A 22892-nucleotide genomic window follows, 5' to 3' on the forward strand; every position below is an offset into this window, starting at 1 on the left:
TATGTGTTGTTGTGGAGCTTTTCATTCACCTTAAAATCACAGCAATGCTACTTTAAACTTCACTTAAACACAAAATCACCAGAAACAACCACAGGTCTCATCCCAGCACACTCCGTTCTTCCTTCTTCTAACTTTCCTGACTTTCACCATGAGCTCGATCTGGGCAACTTAGACAGCTCTAAACCCCCAGCAGTGCCTTCCTCACCAGGACTGCATCATCACCTCTCTTATTTACTGAGCCAACAACAATTACCCCGAGCCAGTGCAGGAGCCGGTTGTCATGATGGGAAGATGGCGGTGATAACGGGCCGTCGCCTCAGGAGGGGTGATGCAAGCTGATAACGAGCGGCAGCAGCTTACTCATCTGTACCTCATCCTCAGCGGGCGTGATTGAGGCGACCTGAGGAGAGTGCCCTCACGCATCATGACTCCACTGTGTTCACTTCTGTTACTGCAGAGACGCTGTGTTGTGAAGAGCTCTAGCTTTGGATGTGCTGCTATAATGTCAGATAGAAGCAATGCACCATGGACGGCCAGAAAATCAACATGTTTTTTCTAGCTTTTTTTTTCCCCCAGAGAAAACACATCACTCAGACACATGGACCTGAATGTGGAGTGCACCGACTTTGTGTGCCTTGCTTGAGGCCTTAATAACATTGAGTTAGCTTTTCTCCCACTCCATAGAACAAAGTTTTCACAGCTCGCTTTCCCACAAAACTGAACAAGCGGAAAATCTGCTCCCATGTCTGCAACCACTGACCTCCAGGCTACCATGTTATTAATGTTTCTGAATATCTGTGCAGCGACACCGTGTTATTGTTCAGGGATGTAGCAATGGTGTCATGTATCTCCTGGCTTTGTCCTGCCTGTGATCGATTAGGTTTGATCCTCAGCAAACCACATTTCACATTAAAACTGGGAGATTTTAAACATGTAGAGGGGTTATTCATGGCCGGGCAATAATTGCAACGTGATTAAAATTTCAGTCTGCTTGGCTGAATGGTTTTAATTCCGTTTAACTCGTTCAAATGAGCTCATAAAATGAACTGAAACCTTGTTTTCAGGAAGCTGCACTCGACCTCCTCGTGTCTGCGCCCCTTAAAACCAACGCCACAGGGAGAGAGCGCTCGTCTCTCTGCGACAGTCCATGGAAATCACCTGCACTCTTACTTTTATAAGTCTCTCAGTCCTCTGCACTTAGAGATATTGGCTAAGGATGAAGCATTTCAGTAGAGGGAATTACTTTTCTCACTCTGTGTGCTTTTGTCACCCACAACCCTGAGCTGAGGTGAAGTCTAGTGACTCCCAGAATAGTATGGAAATATCATAAAATATATGCAAAGCTACAGTGTTAACAATATATCAACAAACAGGGAATGTTTCTCTGTCTTGTTGTGAGGAACTTGAGCTGGTTATCTCTTGAATTGATTTTCTCTGTCCAAAAAGCTGAGCTACAAAAGGCTATATAACAACAAAACTACCAGAGCTCCTTTGATAAAAAGTCCATTCAAGTAACACAACAAAAACTTTCATAGAGACAATGTTTTCCATCTTATCTAAAAAAAAAAAAGATGTTATTTCTTCTTTCAAAAGTACGTGCTTTGTTATTTGAAATTGAATGAGTTAAGAAACAGCCAAGGAACAAAAGTGCAACAAAGAAGCAGCTCTGATATGAAATTAAGGAAACTGTGTTCTCACTTCAGGAGACAAAAACTGAACCATCAGTAAGGGCAAGAACCTAACATCCCATAATTTAGAGGGTGTTTCACAGTTTTAGCAGCTCAGGAATGAAACATAGAATTTATTTTTAAATTTGCCCCCATGCAGCCTTACCAACAAAGATTTTCCCATAACTGACACAGCTACTAAATACCCAATTATTGCATCCACCCACAACACCAGATCTGTAATTCTGCATCTGTACAAATCTTCCTCATCCCTCCTCTTCTACCTATCAACATTATTCAATTTTTTTTTGCAACCTCCACTCACACTGGCCGTCGATTCATTCAGTGCACTCTTTGATTTTGAATGGGCTGATTTCCAATCCTTTCATCCCTCCCCTCGCAATCACCAACCCTTTTTTATTTCAATCACCACCTCTGTGGAGTGGGAGGCAGAGAGAAGGCTCTGAAAAGAGTAAGGACTGTAGTCTGGAGCTACCTGCCGCTCTGGTCTCTAAATTGTAAATCCCTGGTGTCTGTGGTTAGGAAATGATTAGTCCCACAGATAGTCCTGAGCTAATGTGAGGCTCTGTTGACTGGCAAAGTGCCATGATAGACAGATTAATGCACACCTAGCCGCTGCAGGAGTTTTCTTCAGGCATGACTTACCAGTCATTTCAAGCTAAGCTGTCAATATTTGAATTCTAGTCTGCATTGCCAGGAGGCTGAATCTTCAGTACTTTCCCGCAGACATGCTGCAAATACAAAATCTGTAACTGGAATGAGATAAAATGAGATATACTCCTGGTCTCCAAGAAGGAATTTCTCCAGGTTACAAGTGTAACTCTTTACCGTTTGCAATTCACATAAGAGGTGCGGCTTACATAATCTCCCCGGGTGCTGCAGCTGGTTCTGCCTTTTATTCCTTCACATCAACATTGTATCAACTGCTCATACATAAAAGTAATGGCAGTGAATCGCCAGCATCTCCAGGCAGGCAAGCCTTTTCATGACGGCCATAAATGTGGTAATAATCTGTATGAGAGCCATGACGAGGAAAAAATTTGCAATAATCTCAGTGTGAGTTCATCTGCGGTGTGAATCCATATAAAGCCTAATGGGACATAAATCACACCTGGAAGTTTGGCGTGAGATAAAACTGCATAGAATCAGTGAAGACACAAAGGATGTACAAAAATAGATATAGGTAAATAGTATCAGGATTAAAGTCATTGAAGGAGCCAATTCAGAGCCAATACAGATTCTGATGTTAAGATAAACATACTGCAGAAAGTTGAGTCCAATGCCAATTCTCTTTTTTGTTTCTGATTTTATTTTTGGGATAAGTGTCCTGTTGAGATATGAGCTTGCAGAGTCAGTAACATCTTTGAAATCACCTCTTAAAGCTCTCTTTTATTGTCTTACTTTTACATGGCGTTGTCTCTTTCTATGGTCTTTATGATTGTATTTGATTTCTTATTATTCCTTTATATTGCTTTTATTTTATTGTGTCCTTTATTTCTTTTTATATTGCTTCTTTTCCTTTTATTGTTTTCATTTCTTTGTATTTTTTATATCTTCCTATTTGATTTAGTGCTTTCTGTTGTTTTAACCCTTTTTTCTCTGTTTCTGCCCTTTTTATGACATTTTAACATCTTTTGTCTTCTTGGTTTTACTGACCAAACCTTTGTGTTGTCTTGCTGTTCCTTTGTTCCTTTTGTCCTTTTTGTGGTTTGCTTGTTTGTCAAAGCACTTTGTAAACTCTTGTTTTAAAGGTGTCATAAAAAAATATTAAAAAGCTTTTATTTGAAACATTATTTTGCTTTTTTCTGACTCACCTGTATGGTGACAATTCGTGGCAGCGGTTGGCGAGTGTTGGCCCCACCTTCAATGGCAATCCCCAGGGTGCTGGCGCTCTTTGCGACCCTCACTAGTGTGGACGTGGGCTCCAACAGGCCCGGCTGAAGTAAAAGAGCAACAGGAACACAAGTGAATATATAAGAGCATTTTTTTAATGCATATTTATGGACTTGAATATATTCCCACATTGCACAGCCTCCCTTTGTCTGCTGCCCCCTTTGTGCCACTATGCATATACTGCATTCTAAATACACTATTCTGCATTTGCTCACCCAAAGCGGAGCCTTGTTTTCTCTAAACTCAATAGTGCTCTCTGGGATGTGTAAAAAAGACATGACTCCATAACTTCAGGTTGGTCCCCATTGATCTTACCCATCTGACTCTTTAGCAATGTGTTGGTTAGCTGTTAACTTTGCCCGTTAGTTGCTGAGCATGTGATTTTGAGTGGATTTAACAAAGTGGCAAACAGTTGCCTGCTCCTGCTGAGAACATGAGATTGTATTTGCCATAGATGGGACAGAAACTAAGACTATGGTTAGCTACCAGGAAGCTGAGCTTCACTAGTCTGGATAACTTACTAACTTGTTAGCTCATCTTCACTTAGACTTCTATAAAACATGATATGTAGCTTGCAGTATTGTCCTCATTGATTCTGGACCACTTGTGCATCATCCCTCACAACCACCCATAATTCTACACCAGAGAAGCTGCAGTGTGATTGACATCAGGATGGGTAGACTATAACAAGGCTCAAACAAATGTCCTCTTTAAGTTTATTTAGAGCTGTTTTATGAGCACATCACTTTTCTCTTATCACCACTTGCTTATTTGACACTCAGGAACAAACAGAAAGTAAATCTCTCTTCCTACGCAATAAAAAAAATCAGGCTTTTTATGACACAAAGTCAACTCAGCCCTTTCATTTTCATGCAAATAATTCAAATCTTAACCAGACTGTGAATAAAGCGTCCTCTTCATCATAAACATTCAGCCTGCTCAGATCCTTACTTGTTATTCCTTCCATCAATCAGAGAAAACCACAGAGCGATTTCAGGGTTTCATTATGCTACAGTGCAATGAGTGATGGGATAAAAGATGACACATGTGGCTGAATGAATGACATGAGTGACGGATAAACAAATGAGTGAAACAAAGACACACTGTGAGTAAACAGAGGGAGGAGAGAAGAGATCACGGTTAGGACTGATTCAGTTGGAGGATTAGTAAAACATCAATTCATCAACCTGTTACTCTCTATGTTTTATCTATTGCATACACACACGCGCACACACACACACACACAAACACAAACACACACACACACACACACACACGTTTGTACTTCTATTCTTGTGAGGACAGACCGTGATGTTATGAATTATCTTCCTCAATCACATATTATTTCAATACACTCAGTGTATCAAAACAAACAGCCCTTAAGGGAGGGAGGAACTGTCATAAATGTCCTTCACTCTTTCAAAAAAATATCTTCACTGGCCCAGAAGTGCCCTCACTTTTAAAACTTCATCTTACAAACAATGTACACCCTTTCAAAATATTGAATCATTTTTCAATTCCGTCAACATCTAAAAAAATAAGAATTAAAATATTTCATTTTCAGAGATTTTGAATTTCTAAAATTGTCCTCACTTTGAAGAGAAAGCTCTTCTTTTAAAGGTGGTTGTATGAGGTATTTCAGTCAACCAATCAATCTTTCTTTATTTTATGCCAACTCACAATAAATGCAATTTCAAGATGCTTTACAAAAAAAGCAGTACTAGACCAAAGTCTTTGTTTATGTTTAACATTTCTTGTGAGTAGTAAGTGCATTCATTTTGTCCCTGTCACACCCTGACGATTTAGCCAGCGTATGTTGGCGTATAAAACAATTGGCAAGTACGCTGGCATACTTTGCATAAGTTAAAGGTAAGTGTTGTATAAGTTAAGAGCACGCTGAGGCACGCTGGTATACGTCGTAGCACGGCGAGGAAGTTGAAATATTTTGTGCATGCACATAATTTTTCGACGTATGCAGCATATGGATCATACGTCTGGCATACGCCTGCCATAAGTTGTAGTTAAGTTCTGCGATGGTTGACACACGTTCACACATGTAGAGCTGTGTGTCTGCGTGTGTGTGAGTGTGAGAAGCCTTGGAGCCCTCACTTAGTGTCAAACAGCAGAGTCTCTGAAACAGAAGCTGAAGCCAGCATGTCGGAGTCTAGTGGTGTTCAATGATAAAGCTGCTGTTGTTGAATTCAATGAAGTTCAAAATGTTAAAATTGAAAGAAACATGGATAATTCAGGGTACGTCAGCGTTTTACAGGCATTTTGATACGTCTGGGAAAACGCTGGCTAAATTGTCAAGGTGTGACCGGGACATTAAAGTAGATCCCATCTAGCTCTGCACTTCCTATGCAGAGAACCTGCACAGACGCTAGGCTATCAACCGCTACAGATGGGGTCAATTTGACCACGACACTCAGCAAATTTAGAGAAAGTCTGAATGTTCAAATAACATGAAACACCCTCACCGTCTCAGCTATCAAACTGGTCCTCACAAAGATAGAAATACAACAGCACATTTTCCTTCAACAATAAAAACATTTAGTGTTCCTCAGAGTTTTGCAATCAATCCGCTAATCTATTCATGTTTCTCTTCAGCTGTTCTGAACCACCCCTCACCGGTTTGGAGGGGTTGTCCCCCCCGCCACCCTGGGTGTCTGCTGGTTGGTGTGTCCGTGAGGAATTGGGCTGCTGTCTTTGCTGATGTGTCCTGACTCAGCTATGTCCACCCCGCTGTCCTCACTGAGGGTCTGCCCGCTGTCTGACAGCTGAGATAGGGCGCCACCTGAGGGCAAACAGACACAAGTGATGATGGAAATCTCAACACTATTTCACAGTTATTAGCCCTTCAATGTTGCTGAGCTGAAGCATGCTCTGCAGAATAACCCAGGCAGGTTCTCAGATTTGTATTAAGATATATTTCATCGTCCAATTTAGTATACGATGAAATCTTTTTGAGATCAGTGTTGTTTTGTGTGAAGGAGTTTATTACACATTGTTTTGGGTTGTTGCAAATGTAAGTGCTTTAAGACCAAGTCAATTCATATTTAAAGCCATAACATATTTAAAAAAAAACCTTCATTACAGATCCTGAGTAATGTGTTATACAAACAGAGAGTCTTTAAATACTCAAGGGAAAGTATTTCATGAAGAGATCCTGAAATTAAGCAAATATAAACTTTCTCTTTCTGGACATAATATTGCATTCAACTCATATAAAGGAAAAAATATTTGCTTATATAATTGTGCAAATTATACGATTTAATGTTTGTTCTTTTTTTGCATGATAATTAAAAGGTTCATTTCAAAGTTTTTTAATTAATCAGTCATTTCAAACATTAATAGGTTCAACTGGAGGGATAAAATGTCTAAAATGTGACACTGTCAGGTCAGCGCTCTGTACTTCTACGTTCCTCACCTCGAGCTTGTGGCAGTGGTCGCACCTCGTTGACGTCGGGCTCGCGTTTGGCCTGTGGACCTCCACTGTAACAAACTGCTGTTTAGAGGCAGGAGAGGACGCTTTGGACATAGACAGTGGCTTAAAAGGCAGACATGGGGGCGGAGGGGGAGGAGCAGGGAGTGGAGGTGGAGGTGGAGGTGGATGAAGGAGGCGGGGGAGCAGGTTTGGTGGCTCTGTTGGGGGACTGGACTCTAGGGAAGGGGCCGATGCTGTGCTGGATGACCTTGGACAACTGAGCAGAAGTTATGTGGTCTTTCTTTGAAGGTAGCAGGGGGTCTCTCTTTCTGACCACAGCGTAGTCTCGAGATGAGTCCTTTGGATGCTCTTGTTTGTGGTGCGGTGAGGGTGAGGCGGGGTGCGTCCTGGCTCCCTGCTGTGGTTGTGAGAGGCCGGGGCTGTGAAGTACAAGCCTGAGTGGGAGGATTCGGACGAGGGGCATTTGTTGAGCTGATCTCGTCTACTCGGGCGCCTCTGCACCCCTGGAGGGGGTGGAGGCTTGAAGGTGGGGGGAGGGTCAGCTGGGGTGGACTGAACGTCGTCCTGAAGTGAGAGGATATATTGATCTTTGAGGGTGTGACAGTGAATTATAGAGCAATGTAACACAACTCAACATGTAACCATCATCTGATCACCTGAACAATGGCCCTGAGGTTTGCAAATAGAGATCTTCATGGTCACGTCATAACTCACATTTGCCTCTGAAGTATCTTCAGCAGTTTTGAATTAATTTGTCCAGGTCTGGAGATACCTGTCCGTTATTTTTGTGCAGCCAATACAGGCTTCAAGTTATGTGAAAGCCTTTAGAAGCTCAGCTCCCATGAAGAGAGTAAAAACACTGACTGTAAGAAGAGGGGGGCATTACTGTGTGTTGTTCATGGACCTGAATGGGCCTCCTATCGACATATTTGACCCTCTCTCTGGTTCGTCTAATCCAGGATAGAGACAGGGATTTGGACTTCTAACTCATGAGTTTATAGCAGCCACAGACTGCTGACAGCACTTTGGTCTATATGTCTCTGTGCTGATGACTTTATATATTACTTTGTTGGTGTTCATGTGCAATTTTTGCCTTATCTGGTTCAGCTTCGTGTTTAGAGAAGGCAGCATAAACAAAATCATTGGTGACACTCACTTAACTATTGTTTCATGTGTCTGAGGTGCGTGCTGAATACGGTATAATACAAATTTGAGCTGTTGTGTGTGTGTGTGTGTGTGTGTGTGTGTGTGTGTGTGTTGGACTACATAATGAGCAGTTTACTTTCTGCTTGCGTTCCAAATTCAAACTTTGTCTGCTTGATTTATCTCCATTCCTGTAAGTTTTGTTGGAGTCCCTCATAAAGCTCAGATTATAACAGGGACAGGTAGTCACAGCTGTGAGAGATGGCGCTGTAAACAACCCTGTCCTTGGTTATTCTAGGTATAATTTCCCCCCTAACGTCATCCTACTGAGGGAATACTAACTCTCACAGCGTGCTGTTTGGGTTTTAAACAGACGGACCTTTGAAAGGAAAACGCTGTGAGCACCACAAACAGGCTGACATTAGACAAATCAATGTTAGTGGTAATCTGTGTGAAACAACCTTTTCAGAACAAATATAGACATTACATCTAAAGGAGATACAGATAAATAATTAACAGTATGTACAAATAATCTTATAGTCACAGATTCTGAATCCTACAGAGGGTATGCACTGATGTCACTCTACAAACAGGATGAGCATGCTCAGACAGAGTGGGCTGTAAAAACTCTTCAACATGGTTTCCACCAGCAGAGGAAAAAAAAGGACATTATCTGGTAAAATGAAGGGCAGTTGGACTCAGGAGAGGTCCCAACAGTTTACCAGAGACACAGCGGTCTGTGGACATTGACATGTGGCCAGCTGTAGCTCAGCCATGCGCCGCTAAAGGGGGCTGTAGCTCCGGTTAATGGCTGCTGCCACAATGCTGTAATGCTCTACTTCCTGGTTGTTTACAAACATAAATGAGATGGCACCTCGTGGCCCGGTGTGTTTTGGCAGCTTTTTGATCTGGGAAATGCAGATAAAGTATGTGTAGACTGTGTCTGCTTAAATTGGCATATAACAGCTGAATCAGAGCGAAGTGTAACCAGCAGACATGTGGGCGTTGTGCCATTTGGATTTATTGTTTAGGGACCAGGAGCATGGAAAGATAAGCGTGTGTGTGTGCGAGTGTGTTTCAGCTTCGTATGTGCATTTGTGTAAAAAGCAGGACATGTTAGCAGGGGTGGGAAATGAAACTATACAGTTTAGGTGGTCCAGAAACATGTAACACACTTTTACGATCCTCTGTATTGCTATGTTAGTGTGATCAGAAAGCTGTGTAGTTATTTCTTTATGCCATCGCGTTGATTTTATATACCTAAAAGGAGGACGGAAGGCTGGTGGTGTCATCTCAGCTAATAGTAGCATCACATGCATACCCTCCATATGAGAGCAGAAATAAACAGACTCTTTTCAAACATGCAGAAGAAGGTCATTTTAAACCAGAGTGTCTATATGTCTTCTACATGACAGACACCAGTTTAACCAAACCACCTTCTTGAAGATGTTCAATGAATCCAAACCGGGTTGAACACGCTTCAGCTTCCACAGGTATCCTGTATTTGAAGGTTAGAGATCTCAAACACAAACTGAACAGTGGGATGAACACGGAGACATGAGTGGCCCCACGGTGGATGGAACGAGACATAAAATGAACTAAAAAAAAAGTTTGCAACAGAAAAGTAAGGTATGGTTTGAGTGGCAGGTAGACTGAAAGCTTTCCCCTTGACCTCCTGCACATTTCCTGAAGCTCAGAATAAACAAACATGACCTCCTGATATCTGTGGTTGCTTTGGAAACAGATTAAAGGTGCACCTAGGCTCTTCCTCCACACAGAGACGGAGAGCGAGGAGCAGAACGGCACAGTGGTAAAAAGTGACCAGCCTTGTCTCAGCAGAGACAAGATGAAGAGAACTTTCTCTAAACTCTATTTTATCTTCACCCTCTTATTTAGTACAAACTCAACTCCATCTCAGGCTACAATAGCAAGCCTGCATGACGTCTCCACTATCTCCACCTATCCCCATCTCCACTCTCCTCCTTTTTTTTATCAGTATCTTCACACCCCTCCTGTCCTCTCCCCTGTGTTGCATCCATCTTTATCAGGCCAAAGCAGGAGCTGTGCCCGCCCGCCTGCCTGTCTGTCAGGCTCACCAGAGAGATGTCGGTCAGCAGCGTGTTCAGACTCTCCGGAGGATCCCCTTCATTACTTTCGGCCACGCTGTCATTCTAAGAAAGGCAGATGAGAAAAGGAGGAAGGAGGAAGGAGAGGTGAACAGGTGAGAGAGAAAAAGAGGAGAAAGAGAAAAAGGCAGAAAAACAAAGAGAGTGCTGTGAGCTGATGTTTTTCTTGCAGAACAAATGCAAAATTAGATTTGATGGATGTTCAGTGTCTCCTGGAAAAAAAGGCAAGACGTCAATATCCATTATCGTTCACTTGTCTATAAAAGACAGGCAACGAAATAGGCATGCACACTCACACAGCTATAATGTCTCTGTCTACGAGCTAAACACACATGCTGTGAAATCGATACAGGGCCATCAGCTCAGTTCTAAGCAGGATTTGGCAGCTCAATCCCACCAGCCTGGTGAAGAGGAGGCAATTTGCTGCAGATCTGTGAGCGATTTCAGAGCCGAGCAGCTGAGTTCAGAGAAACGTTGCCCTTCATTTAACTCTGCCACTAAACCAAAACAAAAGCCCCATCAATTCAGCTTAATTACCCAGCGTTACCGCACGGGGAGCACTTACAGACAATTTATCTATCACAAGAGTCAATCGACTTTGTACATGCGGAGACGCCGCTGTTCACTGTAAGCAGCCGGAGCACGCTGCGTTTGTGTGGATGTATGATGTGTTACTCCACAGTTACAATCCACAGAGTGTGTGTGGGAGTCTGTTCATGTGGATGTCAGTCTACCCGGAGTCAAATTAGGCAATTCTGCAGAGAGGATTTGCATTCAGCGAAGTGAAGATGTGATGTAAATTTCATGCAACATGGTAAAAAAATGAACAATATAGAACTGGCAGAAGAAGTGGTCGCTGAGATTTAACACAACAACAAAGGCTTGAAATACTGCCGACTATGACAGATGTGGAGCGTCAGGAAGAAAATGAGGTTAGGTGCATAAAACAAAACCTGTCTGGTGGAGTTTGTTTATGTGCAACTCTTCCTGCACCAGTGACATCTCATGACAAAAGCAGAGTTGTTTCCCTTCTGATACTATCAGTGTTACGGTGCAATTATGCTTAAAATATGATGTTTGGTACCACAGGGAACAGAAGTCAATGGACACACGACCCCTCTCCCAAAATATCTACTGGTTTTGACAGCGTACTGTCAAATCCCATTGTCTGACACCTACAACAGCCGTCAAGCACTCAAAATAACTCTGTTAAAGAATACATCTTTATGATGATGGTCTTGTATGCTCATACAGAGGAGTCAATAAAGATTTTGGTTTATTTAAAAACAAGTGAATAGCTCCTCACAGGAGCTTTTGTAAGTCGAGGCTTGTAAATGTCAGCAGGGTGTTTTTTGACCAATTATAAGTGTATCTAGGATTTGTATCAGAAGGGAAAGAGTGGTATTGGAAAATTTCTCAACAAAAAAAAATCTTGATGCAGTTTTCAACTCTAATTTTGCCTGGTAACCTATGGGCCCGTTTCCACCAAGCGGTTCAGTTCGGTTCGTCTCCCACTTTTTGGTACCCTTCTGTTGGGGTGCCAGACATACTGATCCAACCCAAGAAGGTGGAGCTAGAAACATTGCAGTCTGTTGATTGGTCGAAAGAATCGTCACTTCCTGTGCATCAGCGGTAATAACGAACAACACATAACCCCGCCATGTTTAAATCTCCAGTGGACTTCGGAAAGATAACTTTTTTTGTTTGGAAAATGGCATCAAGAAACAGCGTTCCATGGTTGACCGTGGAGGTGCAGTCTTTCCTTGCGTTTTTCTTCTTTGTTGAATTTATTAGCGGAGTACACTGTGTCGAGCTGCCATGGCGTCACACTATTACCTAGCTGACGCGGCTATCGGCTTTCAGCTTACACGCCGTCCACAAAGTAGGGCACGGTTGGCTGTGGAAACGCAAACAGGATCAGGCGTTACCGATCCGACCCGTATCAAACTGTACTGATCCATACCAGACCGCTTGGTGGAAACGAGCCATTTAAAGACCACATTCAGATCCTGTATTTCTTCAGGTTTTTTTTGTTTTTAAAGTAGTTTCGGTTTCACAGATTTGACTATGTCAACTTTATAGTGTTATTTACATCTACACATATTTGCACACAATATATTAGAAGACCAACACTTTGAGGTTTTGTTTTGTCGGATCATATGCAACCAAAACTGTGTTTGGCCAGCAAATAAGGCTGCAAGTGTGTTAGTGTATCTACTGCCACATTGCACATGTGTTTGCTTGTTAATAGTGTGAGTGTGCTTGTATGTGTGTATGTGTGCACGTGCCTTGGTATGCAACTGCCTATATACCAGACAATATATACAGAGTGTGATTCTGAAATCCAGTGTTGTTGTTATCCTCCCATACCAACCCCAGCTCTCTAATCTGCTTAACACAGCAGTGGTAGCATTCACCCATGGGTCCAAACAGAGACACACAGGGAGAATACAGATCACACACACACACACACACACACACACACACACACACACACACACACACACACACACACACACACACACACACACACACACACACACTGTCATACATGTGAAAGATGCTTCAGGGAGGAGAAAGCATCTGAAGCATCTGAATGAGAAGAAGTATTTAAATCTGCAAACAGCTTACCTCTGCTGTCAGAGATTCTGTACAGGTGTGTATGTTTTTGTGTGTGTGTGTAGTCATCTGTGCATCATAAATGTATCTTGACTCAAAAGAAAACATATGGTTGCTGACACATCTATTACATATAGACGGATGAGGTGTTAAATGGTTGGCGCATGTAGAGTGAACAGAACTGAGAGCTTTGCTGTGAATTGAAAATGTGTTTGGACACATAAACAGAAGGGGAGAGGAACCGCTGAGCTGTATCATCCAATCTTATTATAACCTGATCAAATACAGATGTAAGCCGTGAGAATTCATCACAGCAGGAGCTGATCTAAAGAGCTACAGCTTAACTCAAAGTGCTCTGATGTAGAGGAGAAGCAAAGCAAAAGTTTCTTCCAAGAGATTTCTACAGTTCTTTTAACATAAAATATACTCAACTGGTAAAAAGTACCATCAATAAATATGTTTATTTTATTTTAACTGTGGTACACATGCAATCATTCTGAATTTTAACCCTGCAAACTTTGTATATATTTCATTCAGCATGCTGAACCCGGTTGTGTTAAAAACTTGACTCTCAAAACCCCGAAACAACAGTCATTAAATCTCAACAGCAGAAGACCTGAAAACCTGATCACACAACATACCAAATTAATCCCTGGGATGAGTCTGGCACATTATTAGTAGTTACAAACATATGGCCTAACTGTTTAAGTCAGGGGCTCCCAATGTCAGGGTCAGGACCCCTTGAGAGGTTGTGAGACACTAACAGGGGTTAGAGATGTCTACAAAAATGTTGTTTTTTTAAGTAATCTGAAATTGCACATTTTCCCATTATTGTAAAAATGTAGGCAAAAATAATAATTAAAATAATGCATGTAGATTAATTTTCTGAGAAAGTCAAAACAGATTTTTGTAAAATATATTTAGCGAAATATTCTGAATTAAACTTTGTAACTTTCAGTCTATGTTCTTTGTGTCCTCACAAAAAAGAAGGAGGCGTTTTTACTTATGTCAAAATGTTCACTATCAGGTGACAACATTCAGTCTGTAGAGAAACACTTCACTTTCTTTAAAAGCTCCACAGCTAAACAATTCAATGTTGAAAAAATTATTTAAAAAAAAGAAAGAAGAAAAACACTGCAAACAGAATCACTGCAAAAACCACAAGATGAGAGCTGTGTGTGTTTGTTTGTTTGTGTGTGTGTGTGTGTGTGTGTGGTGTGTGTGTGTGTGTGTGTGTGTGTGTGTGTGTGGTGTGTGTGTGTGTGTGTGTGTGTGTGTGTGTGTGTGTGTGTGTATGTTTGCGTGCGTGTGAATGTGTCTGGTATAAATCTGCTCACAGCATCCATCACTTTCAGCAGTGATTCCTACCTCCATCATATCTATCAGCCAGAGCAGCCTTTCCTACAGAGGGGGAAGGACAGGGGAGGGATTTTGGAGTGAGGTGGAAGTGAGAAGATTATTGAGGTGGAAGAAAACCACAACCCTTAAGATATCAGGTGAAAGACATTTCTATCTCAACAGGAAGGCACTGAAATGTGTCATTGTCGAGCCCACCAAAGTCCACACCGTGGCAGGATCTTTGCCTCAGCAGAGTCTGTTATAATCCATTGAAATGTATTGTGCTCCCCTCTCTGCCTCGGCCAGTCTCACACATACACACGGACATGCACTCAGCCAACAGAGAGCGAGAGTGAGCAGGGAGCCAAACAGAGAGGGGACCGATCACAAACCAAACAGACAGGCAGAGAGGAAGGCCAGAAAATAAACAGCAGAAAAGAGCCGCACATGGAATATTAATCTTAGGAGAGAGAGCTAACAGGTCCACAGTTGACTGTTAAGCATTTTATGTTATGTACATGGTCCAAAATAACTTTAAATAAGATCAAACTACTAATAAAAAAGAAATCTAATCTATATTAAACATGGTACAACAAGGTAATTATCCAAGTGTTAAACCTACCCGTGCAGAGCTCAGAGTGGTGTTAGTCATGAAGCTGGCTGAAGACGAGGTCAGAGTGTCCGGGTACGACACCATAGACATAGAGTCTGGTTGGTGTGCCGCAGCTCCACCTGTACCCTGTCTCGCCTTTAAAGCCTGGATCTCCCGTCTCAGCACTAAACCATCGAAATGCTCCAGGTCCTGAGGGGTGACCAGGCCTCGCACCTCCGACAGCAGAGAGAACTGAGGAAGAGGAGACAAAGGTAGGATGTAAAAGATATGGAAATGATCAGCCTTGTGGCTGATTGTCTTAGAGTCTGTTTCTTTACCACCTAAAAAAGTTGTTAGAGGAGCGTTAAGAGAATTTTACAAGAGGAAAAATGTGTACACCTATAATTAATGATAGCCTGAAGCTCAGCTTAAACTAACAAATTAAACTTAACCTTTTTCTATCTGATATTCAGTAGAGATATAACACCTTAAGAAACCAGAGGTAATTAAACTAATTTTCTCATTTATCTGAAGCTTTCTATTTTTGCCGACAATGTTTATTCATTGAATAATTTTGGCTTGAAGAATTACTGTGTTGACCCAAATATAGGACGACCTTGATTATAAGACGAACCCCCTATCAGAACTTATTATTAGAAAAACACTTCATAAAGAACAAATCTTGTTTTTTAAAGGAAAACAAGAGAGTCAGTTTGGATTAGCAGTAATGAGTGAAGTTTGATCATGTATGTTAAAAGTTTTTGTACCAGACTGTAAACAGGTTTATTTCTGCTGTAAAGATCCTTTCTTTTGAATTGGTGTGTATGTGGTTTATGGTACTTCCGGAGCCAGACCCTAGTGGACACTCAATGAACTGCAGTTTTGAACACTTCTGCATTGGCTTCAATTCTCGCAGTCAGAGGTTGCTGCTTGGTTTTCCCCCATGTTTCTCTCTTAATGCATTTTGCAGTACTTCATTAAAGCTGCTGTGAGGTAGTCTTAGAATAAACATCAGTTCAGGGAGAGAATTTGAATGTAATCACTACCCCTCCACACCAGATTTCCCTCTCACTACACCCCCCCCCCCCCCCCCCCCCCCCCCCCTTCTCTGCTCCTTTAAAACCTGCCCACAAACAGATCGTAGTGCACGCTCAATCAGGACGATGTAGGAGGACCAATCAGGAGAGTGGCTCTGACTGGTCAGAGCTGAACAGAGCGATTGGACTTTATAGATTGCTGAATACGGAGGCAAAGGAAAATACACAAATTTACCCCAATCCTACCAACTGCAGCTTTAAGTATTAGAATTAAAACCACTAAACAAACTTTTAAGAAGGTTAGCTGTACAGTAGCTCTAACTACATTTAAATATATAATACAAGAACGCTGGAAATGCTTTCTGTGGGTGTGTGTTATAGCAGTGTTCATGGAAAAATGGAAATAGCAGGCCTTTGATTTATTGTGTTTCTTTACAAGGTGAACCTCTGCAGGCTGTGAGAAAATCAAGAGAATTTTAAGAGCTGGTGAGAAAGGGAAAACAAAAACGGAGCATCAGCAAAATACCTTGGCATAAATCTGAGAGGGGCTCAGGAAACTTCGATTCAAAAACACACACACACACACACTCTGACACACACAGTGAGTGTACAGGAATTATGCATTCAAAACACTGATTCTCTTTTGTTCTGTGTCTTTCCTTCCTCACCTTTGCGTGTGTGTTGAGAAGCTCGAACAACGCCACCACAAGCTGCTCCACGCCGATGTGTCCATTCCGGTACTCCTCCACGTAATAGCTCATCGTCTGCCGCTCAGACTCGGTCAGCAGGTGACGTGCCTGCTCGTCCAGCATGGCCCGAGACTGGTTCACCAGGCTGGACAGGGTCACCTGCGAGCCTGCGACGCCTTTATAGAACCCGGACTGGAAGAAAGAAGAGAGGAAGACAAGAGAGGGAGATGACATTTTTAATAAGTTTTTTATTATAATTGATTTCTTCTTTTTTATTATGGAAAGAAGGGATCATCAGGAAGAAAGTTAAACAGTTGGGGACAGGAAGAGGATAGCAACGAAAGCAGTCGCTGAGGAGAAATGGTAAGGATGAGACAAAGATGGAGCAGAAGAGAATGAGAGAGGAAAAAATAAAAGGAGGAGAACACCTAAGTAGAAGGGTTAAACTGATAAGGGGGAGGGACTGTAAGGGACAGGAGAGATGAGAACAAGATATATGGTAAAAGGGGGGTCAGAATGGGGATGGTAACACAAATTGAGAGGGTGGAAGAAAGTCGATGGAGAATAGAAGAGGAGGAGAAGTAGATATTAGCATGGCAGGAGCTGAAAAACTAAGAGCAGAGGTGGAAGAAATAAAGGAGGAGAAAGAGAATAGATGTAGGAAAAAGTGATGGATACTCAGGAAAGAGAGAGGGGGGGGCATAAATGCCAACACCCTGAGGTGACTGAGGAGCAGGAGGAGGTTAGAGAGGAGACAAAGGCCGGGAACCAATCAGGGCAGAAAAAAGACCAGAACATAAATTACACCCACATACCCTGAACCAACCATCAGTCTTTTCATCCCAAATGTATAAATTATCACCCTTCTACCTTCTTCCTGCTGTCCTACACTAATCCATTATCATTAAAGCTTTGTGGCGCTCACTCCACAGCTTGCAGACAGCAGGGCAGAACTGTAGCGCTCACACATGTGGGTGGCAGGTTGCTTTTTCTTTCAGATACAGCTTTCATTTCTGTCCGTGTGGTACCAGCTGGCTCCTCTGCCAATCAGCAGGGCGACACTCAGGAACACACAAGCTGTCAACATCACTTCTCAGCTCCTTACCGGCCCTTTTTACCTCTCTGCATGATCTTTTTCTTTTATCTGCTATCTGCTCGCCAGCACGCAGATTTTCATTAATTAACTCCTTAATTAAAGAAGCTACTTCAAAGTCACAGCTTCAGGGTCTGTGTTTGTCTGTGTGAGAGGGGAACAGGAGGTAGAAACAGGTCCTGTGCCTTCCTGCAATTGACTGCATGGATGGACGATGCATCTCCTACTGTTGAACCAAAACTGAATCAAAGTATTGACAGGCACTGCCGTGATCCGAGGGTGGAGTCAGAGTCTGTGCAGTAGGGATTGGCTGGTGGAGCTGTGGTAGTGGCGTCCAAAACACACTTTTATCTCACCAATAAATTTGCAAAGATGCCTCAGGCTGGCATAGTCCCCTGGGTAATGGCTTTCTGTACCGGTTTGAAGCACACTCTCACTGTTATGTAGAACTCAAAGACTCTTGTGTTGGTTCTCACTAGGGATGTACATTTCAAGTATTTTCTGTGATCGATCTTTCGAAATGTTAACGATCAACTATCAATCATTTATCATTGAAAAAAACCTAAACGTTTTCCATGTCAAAAACAATGCCAAATGTGTTTTTTTCCTTCACGACACAATGTATATAACTGACAGTATTGAATATCTGCGGATCGTATTGAGGTGTTCAAAATATCAAATAGCCTACGCTGAATATCAACGTGAGGACCAGGCTCATAATCTCTGCAGACACACAGTCATAAAAGTGAAGGCTACTCGTTCTTATTGAGAAAAATAAGCATGTGAATGCAGTCAGGTGTCAGCTGGGGGCGGAGAAAAAAAGCGTTTGTGGAGACCTGTCACTCAGTTGCAGCCCCCAGCTGAGCGTCTCTGCTGTGTACAACACCTTTAGTCAGCTGATTCTGAAACATGCTTTAAACTTAAAACACCTCCCTGATAGCTGAATGTAATATGAGACCACATGATGTTTGTTCCACGTGATAGAAAATTGAAACAGAAAATGTGTTTGAGTAAGTGTGTTTTGAGTTCTTAACAATCAATTAATTGATACTCGATTAATTGTTGACATCCCTTGTTCTCGTAATGTTTTCTTTTGCTACTTTTATGAACAGAGCTGTCAATCATAGCAGCGTTATAGCCTATTTTATATCAGCAAATAACTAACTGAAACCCTAACTTTTCCAAAAAGTGAACACAGAAATTAAAAAAGCAAGAGAATAAGTAACTACAAAATAAATCATGTCCCATCTGTTAGCATGGAGGAGGCAGTCTTTATGACCCATACTGTAGCCAGATGGAAGGGGAAGCTCTGAATGCTCTGGCCTCATTTTCGAGGAGGTGTCATGTCATCCTAACTTTTTCTATGCTTCTTTTTGTCCTCCATCTTCAGGCTCGGTCTGCACTTCTTGCCTGCACTCCTTTGTCTAGATCAAGCTCAGCAGCTGTCCTGGTCTGAGCAGGGCTAAAAAAGGTTTAATGTCCAAGGTGATCTCTGATGCTACACCGCCTGAATCTTAAACACCTCAATGCTTACCACAAAAATTTCCTCTGAATCATCCTCGCCCCGGTTACTTAACTCAAGGGCAGCATTCAGTGAACCAACAGGCCCACATGAGTCATGTGAGCAGCCAGTCAGGCTCTGGCTGTCGTATTAGAGGGCAGATTGGCGCTTGAGGGAGCTAATGGAATCGGTCGTCACTCAACTGGAGTGGAACACCTGCAGTCTCTGGCTAATAAGGTGTGCCGTGAAAGGAGAGAGGGCGCCTTCACTGTGAGAGGATGATTTTACAGTTTATGTGCATCCAGTAACTCTGATCTGTCAGCTGGATCCGCTCCATTTATGACGTCATCCTCTGGCTGCGTCTGTTACACGGCAGATAAGCTGATTGGCCTTTTATCGCAGTGACCACATCAACAAGCATCCACATCCAATCGATTAAGAGCAGATCAGATAAAGCCAGATCAAAAACTGGCCGGGTCAAGACCTGGAAATGTCGCACACCTTATCTCTGCGGTAGCTCGACTCCATTAAATGATGCAAGGAGGGAGGTTGAGACGGAGCACCAAGAGGAATGCTTCTGATAGATATGACGCTACTTTGTTTTTATGCACAACATCTCCATCAGTCTCAAATATTGACTTCTCAAACACAAAAAAGCACTTTATGTCTGTCAGGGTCAAAACAAACTGTATTCAACTGTACCTCACTTCCTGTCAACATAGCTCTGAACCTACTGACTTCTGTGTGAAGGCTTTAAAAAGCAGGCTTTCTGAGCTGATGGATTTACCATGGCTACATATTCATCAGAAACCTTTTTGTACTAAAAACACAAATGGGATGGCTAATGCTGCCCTATTCAACATGTTTCTAAAAATAAATCATCCAGGCATGGATTGAAACCCGACTGGTATGAATTGATCTTTTCCTAGAAAAAAGTCTCCTGAAATCAAAAATAATGATGATAGTCACATTTGATGAAAACAGAAACAGCAGTGTATGAACTAAATGCTCCTTTTAGTAGGGGCTTCATCCAGAGTAGTGTTTAGGGGTGGCTCTAGCCCTCCTTGAATTCTGATTAGTCACACCTGGTGCCACCCCGAAATCCTACACTTTGACAACCGCTTTGCGGGGCTTTCAGGGGCGGGGCTTATCGTAAAATCAACTATTTGGTTATGTTGCATCACTCTAGAAGCTTTCTTTGGATTGCAATGTAGCACATATGCTTTTGTAAGTGCCCCAAGTTCTGAACTCGAGTCTATGTTGTCGCAATCAAGTCAGGACTTGTCTGACTAGAGTCATGATTTTTAGGACTCATGACTCAACTTGAACCCAAGCAATGATGAATCAGACTTGGCCTTATAGGCTTGAACATTGACTGCTATCGGACTCTAAAGACATAGAGGAGGTTTTGGACTTATTTATCGATGAAGAGGATTCTATATTTTTTGTTTAAATCTCTTCTTTTTGGGCTTTTTTCGCCTTTATTGACAGAACAGCTGAAGACAGACAGGAAATGTGGGGAGTAGAGAGTGGGGGAAGACATGCAGTGAATGGTCGACCAGCCGTGAGTCGAACCGGGGACCTCTGCGATGAGGACTATAGCCTCTATACATGGGGCGCGTAGACCGCTAGGCCACCGGCGCCCGAAGCTAACTTCACTTTTGATCACTGATCTCAGCAGACAAGAAATCCTTTGTAAAAACAACAAGCTTCTGGTTAGTGTTTGTGTTTCAGATTTTTTACCTTGATGGAAAAAAAAAAAAACATAACTGCTTGCTTAACTCAATATCTCTTCTTCACTCCTCACATCCTTGGAATCTATATGATTGCCAATATCGTCTAAATCAGAACAGGATGAGCAAAATTACTGAAAAGGAAGGAGAGGAAAGATTGGCACGCCAACGGAAGAAAAATCAATTGTTCATGGAGGTAGCACAGATTGCGTCTGACCTCTCAGGGCAGACCTCGTTATTAAGAGCCCCGGTCTACAGAGAGAACATGTGTACCTCTGTCATGTTGTAATATCACACACGAAGAAACAACCAATAAATGATCTCTCTCTGCTCCATCATGATTCAGACATTTAATGTCTGTATATTGTAAGAGGAGCTCTGCAAAGCCAGGAAGTTATGATAATGCAAATAAACACATCACTTTGCAAAGAACATGACAGATACCTTTACTGCCTGAGGTGACTGGGCTCTGATTTAAACACCTCTCCATCAGAGAGAAATAAGAGTCAGTATATGATAACAGAAACCCTTAAATAGGTGCATTTAAACTTTAGAGTTAGATATTGTCTGTCTCTCAATAAAGATGCTCAAAGCAGCCTCGATGTAATTCCGAACACGTCACCGAGAAGTGAAACCAACCTGGCTCTTATCACAATTTATATTATAGCTATTCAACTGAATGAGGGGAAAGATAGAGCTGCCTTATCACTGAAACACTTTCTCTAAACCCTCTGTGCTCAAAAATCTATCTGTGTGTTTGCTCAGAGAGGAGCCACATCGGCTGAATTCTTTCATGCATTAAATATCATTATTAGACACCGAATAGGAAGAGATCAGCATATTTCAGGCAATAATCTGATGCTCTCAGAAGACTGGCTGATTTACAGCGTGCTTTGAGGAAAGTGCCATCGTCATTTTAGTGATATGTCGCTGCAGGGCAACCAGAATAGATTATCAACTCATAAAAGAGAGCTCCAACAATGACTGCCATGTCACAAAAATATTCATTAATACACCCTAGATCTTCTTCAGTTCAATCATTAAAAAAATGGGACCCCTTTCTTGTATGTTCACACATTTGTGGTCATATTTGGGTGAATAGGTTTTCAGTTAATGCACCTAAAAGCTTTTCTACAAAGCCTACAGACAGGCAGACGTTTTGAGTTTTCCTTCTTTCATGTTGTCCACATGACTTGATTTATGAGGTGCAGACTGTAAATCGCTTAGCGGGTCTTGGATGTTGTCGTTTTGAGCTAACCAATATGGCCTTACCTGCCACCTAAGCTAACATTACTCTTGTGAAAGGTAAAAGGTCATACTGAGTGTAATGCACAGATATGATACAGCTGGACCTCAGCCAACATCGTCACAATTTTGACACCCCGCCCATCGTTTGTATTGCAGTTCAATCGATCCAGGGTGCCAGCGCAATTAAATCTCTAACGTTAAGATTGGTAACCGATTCGGACCAATTTAACTTTATATTTAATGTGGTGTACACTAATGGGACTGTATGTCCTTTGCAACGCATGATTAGTTAACTAATCTTTGTAACCGCCTGCCTTTGGTGTCTCATACAGACAACCATGCTGGTGCATGTTTCGCATCTGTTTTAACTTGGCAAACTTACATTTCTGTGCTATGGTCCATTTTCTTCTTTTTCCAAGTGATGTGAGGTCATAAAAAAAGGTACCTCCAGCTTCTGTCGTCTCTCATTCCAAGCAAAGACTGTAGTTACGTTTGGATACGTTAGTATTAGCTTTAGAAACCTTCAGATGTAATGCCACTGAGACAAAGTTTGTTTTTATTGTTAGCTTGTCAAAATTAAAAACAATATCCTTTCACTCCTCCCCTCTTCTGTTTTTATTTGTTTATTTATGTATTTTTTTTCCAAATGTATGGCTGATGGTGGGACCTTGTCTCACTTCTCTTTAGTTTACTTATTCGTAAACTCTGTCATTATTTTAATTTTATATTATTGTTATAACACTGCAT

At 42.0% G+C, this 22892-nt stretch overlaps 1 protein-coding gene across 1 annotated transcript in view; it reads right to left on the minus strand.

Annotated features, from left to right (window-relative positions):
- whrna (whirlin a) overlaps window positions 1-22892 on the minus strand; it is a 177329-nt gene that overhangs the window by 4788 nt on the left and 149649 nt on the right. Inside the window, 10 exon segments of the mRNA XM_034710311.1 lie at window positions 3503-3625; window positions 6210-6274; window positions 6277-6375; window positions 7009-7053; window positions 7056-7188; window positions 7190-7401; window positions 7404-7590; window positions 10266-10340; window positions 14875-15096; window positions 16550-16762. Coding sequence (XP_034566202.1) covers window positions 3503-3625; window positions 6210-6274; window positions 6277-6375; window positions 7009-7053; window positions 7056-7188; window positions 7190-7401; window positions 7404-7590; window positions 10266-10340; window positions 14875-15096; window positions 16550-16762 — 1374 coding nt within the window.

The sequence above is a fragment of the Notolabrus celidotus genome, chromosome 19, assembly GCF_009762535.1.
Source record: "Notolabrus celidotus isolate fNotCel1 chromosome 19, fNotCel1.pri, whole genome shotgun sequence".
In the NCBI taxonomy this organism is placed as follows: Eukaryota; Metazoa; Chordata; class Actinopteri; order Labriformes; family Labridae; genus Notolabrus; species Notolabrus celidotus.